The 4101-nt window shown below is 39.7% G+C and overlaps 1 protein-coding gene across 1 annotated transcript in view; it reads right to left on the bottom strand.

Annotated features, from left to right (window-relative positions):
• Positions 1 to 4101, bottom strand: part of LOC103470939 (integral membrane protein 2A) — a 14206-nt gene that overhangs the window by 5871 nt on the left and 4234 nt on the right. The window contains exons 3-4 of the mRNA XM_008419661.2: positions 1619 to 1798; positions 1402 to 1512 (exon numbers count right to left, since the gene is read on the bottom strand). Coding sequence (XP_008417883.1) covers positions 1402 to 1512; positions 1619 to 1798 — 291 coding nt within the window. The remainder of the gene's footprint in view (positions 1 to 1401; positions 1513 to 1618; positions 1799 to 4101) is intronic.

Raw genomic sequence — 4101 nt, 5'->3', positions numbered from 1 at the left:
AAAATTAGAGAATAAGTCACACGCATCAAAAGTGACTGATCTTAGAAAAATGACTTTTATACCTTAATTATAGAAAATGTCGGGATTACAAGTTTTATCACCATTTATGAGAAATAAACAGAAATTACCAGAGGTAAGTTGGACAATTTTACACTTAATCTACTTTGATCAGCAGCTAGTTGGAAGCTCAGAAATGGCAGCTTTATGCAAGTGCTATCCAGATGAAGGCAACAGCTAGTGCTGCTCCACTGTTAGCTAGTTTCAGTATCAGTAAGATTTTTAATAACRGCAAGAGGAAACATAAACATAAGAGGTTATTTYAAATGAAAGTGCTTTTTTACTATAAACATGTGTGCTGTTCATTCATACTCAAGACTTTCAGCTGGTAACAGAAATTGCAAAGTTGCATTTCTAGCTAGAAATGCTAGCAGCCTCAGAGCTAATCGGACAAGCTAGCATGCTAATMGTGAAATGAGATGCTAATTTTTGTGTAATACAGTGAATGCTCTTTCAAAACTCAGTTTAATAATTATTAAAAYTCATGGCAGGAAAGCTGAAGAGCTAGACTTAATGTAGATAATAAAGTTAAACTGAAATGGGCTAGAATTAGCATTTAAATAAAAAAGATTGGAAATCTGCCACTAAAATGCTGATTTGTGCATTAACACAGAGCACACAAACCAGGAAGAGTTTTAAGATATGATTTTGTGTTGTTACCATACCCAGGAAAGGCTAAAAATGACCAAAAAATGAAATATTTATCAAATATTTATCAAACATAAAACTAGAGTTCACACACTTTTCACACAGTAAAATTCAAGCACTTTTCAAGGATTTTCAAGGTAATTTTTCAAACTTCTCCAGCACAACACCTTGAAAATGAACTATGATGACAGTTTCCCTTTACTGTTACATAACATCAATTATTTTATTAATAATATCTTGTGTTAGTATTCTGTTAACTCCAGCAGGAAAAATATAAGCTAAAAACTAATTAAATATCTCTCTTACCCACATCCTGTACACCTGACTGGTCTGAGAAAGTTACTAAATAATGTATAAAAAGTTTTCTACCTACGTTTTCTGGCATTTAACAAATAGAAATAATTTTCATAATTATGACAAACCTGAAACGAGAGAAGTTTGGTCAGATCTAAAAAAAAAGGCGCGTTTGTATTTTTATAATCATTAAATATCTGGTTTCAACTGTAAATAATGCCTTAAAATTTCGTTTTTTAATTAACGTTGGATGGCACTTTATTACCAAACTGTGCAGTTTGAATATCAACCACTATCAACTACGTTTCCAAGGATCACAAGCCCCCCTACAAGCGGATTTTCATCACTGTGATGTCATTTTATTGTAATCAAGCCACCGGGCACTGAGTGGACAACACTCACCATCAGCTGTGAGAAGAGGTCAATGAGGTCCTGAGGGGGGAGGACCACCGAAGTGTTGAGAGGAATCACGAAGCAGGTCCTCAGAGTCAGGTCCAGGTACGCAGTCAGCTTCTGCGTCGTTAAAAAACCCCCCCAAAAAACGTGTGAAATCGGTGAGTTCAGAACCCGAGCACCAATGGTACAGAAAGCGGTCGCCGTGGTCACCGGCGGTCCTCACCCGGTTGAAGTCGTGGAGGATGTAGGCGGGGTCTCCTGGCCGGAAGCGAGGAGGGGGCACGCTGACGACGGCCATGCTGTCCGAGATCTCCACCTCCTCCTCCACCCGCGGCAGGTAGTAGGGCTGGCTCTCYGCCCCGGTGGACACGTCGGTGAACTGCATGGCGCCGTGATACAGCCTCTGGTGGGAAGTCAAAAGAGATAAATCAGTCACACAAAGACRATTCCAGGTAAGAAACAAGAACCGAAAAAAAAAAAACTTTTTCATGCAAATATGAAACAAATGAAAGCAGAGGAGAATGGGGGAAAAAATCATCTTTGATGTTGGGTTTTGCTATGAATCTTTGTGTCAGTTTAGTTTCTGTACGATGGTGTACTGCAGGCTTTAACAGGTTGTCCCTTTTCAGAGCGGCCGCACAGAACTGGATGTTTCTCTGCAACCACAACAGTCCGTGGACACAGTCGGTGGTTGTCTACCTGCTCAGCTGCAAATAGAAACGTTTTCTATGGTTTTCTGCGGTTGTGTCTTCAAAGACTTTCAGACACTGATGGGTTTGAAAAAGCAAATTTGGTGGGTTTATGATTTAAAAATGTAGGTGATGAAACCACTGAAGAGCTTAGTCACAGATACAACGACTTGGTGATGGATGAACATTGACTCTGCTGCCATTAAGCCAGTTTGTAAGCAATGAGTTGGTTTGGTTGGGGCCATTGTCCATTTGGGAACATCCAAGCTTTAACTTCCTGCCTGACGTCTAGAGATGCAACATGCATCTCTTCAATCAGGTTCTTTAATCATTTAAAGTAGAGTGCACCAGTCCCTCCTGCAGCAAAACRGCCAAACAAAATGCTGCCGCCGCCCCCRCACTTCAGTTAGGACAAGCTTTCCTCCTTTGTCCTACAWGTGAGAACAAAGGTCATTGAGGCCAAACACTTCAGCTCTGGTTTCATAAGACCAGAAGACACTGGAGTTCTGCCACTAGCCGTGTTTCCATCAATATGTTTTTAGTTACGATTTGAGGCATCACGTTAGAAAAGGTTCCTCAATTACATTAAAAAGAACGTTTTCACCCTCGGTTGCAGTGGATTTCGGCTTTTCCGAAAAAAGGGTTAACATGCAACTGGGTCGATGGAAACATGTCTAATAAGTTCTGATTTAGCAAACATTTTCCTCACGTGACCCATCAGCTGCTCTTCGCCGAGYTTTAGAGTTTCATTTCTTTCTCTGGACATTGCCCRTTGACAAGACCGAACAACCTACCAGACAACAACACGTTCCTGAAAACCTCTCCTTGTTTTCCTGAAATGTGAGGTATGGGAGTCTGCAACTTTTACTTCCTGTTTATGACCGCCAYGTGTAACATCAACACCTGACAAAATTACGCTTTGTGTAGCGCCAAACCAGTAGAAAGGAACGCGACAAATTCATTCACGYTGTAATTTTTCTTCTMTTTTTAAAAGTTTGCTCAAAGTTCACAAGACAGTTGGATGGAAACATAGCTAATTACATTCAGTAACTGCAACCTGTTTCTCTTTTGGAGTTGTGGATTCTTCTCTGAACGGCCTTTCAGCMCATGGACTCGTTTTATGATAGACAAGGACAGGCTCTTGTTAGCTTCAGTCTCTGTGAGATGTTTTGCTTCTGTCTTGGTGTTGATTCTCTCATATTTCACACCAAAACACATAGAATGTGTCTCAAGACACAGACCTGATTAATACCAGAAACTAAAACACAGCGTCATCAACAAGGCTCTGCAATCTGAGTGTACAGAATGTTAACTTCAAAATCTGAAGAAAGTCAAAAGAAAAACKAATCCCGTCTCTCGCTATGCTGTATTTAGTGAATCGAAATAACTTTGGTATTTCTTTCTGAACTAGAAAAATTAAACATCTCTGCCGTAAAACTCYTTGTGGCATTCTGCTGAAATACTGCCTTCAAATGCAACAAACTTCTTCATGTTTCATCAAAACAACCTAAAATCTGAAAACGACACTTTAATAAATAAATCTGAAAACTTGCCAACAGCTTTTATARAACAGTTRCGTCTTTCATCAAGCCACTGGGATCCTCTCAGTCCTCCAGAGAAAAGCGATGCAGCCTCTGCTYCACACACTTTGTGTCAGAGGTCGTCTTCCACATGAAGCTTCAGAGACTTTGTGTTAAAACCCAWTTATCTCCAATTCCTTGGGTCATAAACYAAAGCCCCACATTGCTCCAGATATGCTTACCAATGTAAACTTATGGAGGAAAAATAAAAGATAGACGTTGAACAACAGTTATACKTTGCAGGATGGTTGATWGGRAACTACAGCCATCYMTTTAGAACATTTGTGAAAGTGCTGGAAAGCAAATGATAAAGTGGAATCCAACATAAAGATTTMTACTGATGCTTAAATGTCCCTGAGACTTTTAACATTCATGTTTTGGCTAAATTAGGACATGTGGGTTAAAAAGTCACATTTTCAAAGTGATTTTCAGGCTAA

The sequence above is a fragment of the Poecilia reticulata genome, linkage group LG10, assembly GCF_000633615.1.
Source record: "Poecilia reticulata strain Guanapo linkage group LG10, Guppy_female_1.0+MT, whole genome shotgun sequence".
Classification (NCBI taxonomy): Eukaryota; Metazoa; Chordata; class Actinopteri; order Cyprinodontiformes; family Poeciliidae; genus Poecilia; species Poecilia reticulata.
The sequence above is the reverse complement of the archived record's forward strand: the minus strand, read 5'-3'. Positions and strand labels throughout refer to the sequence as shown.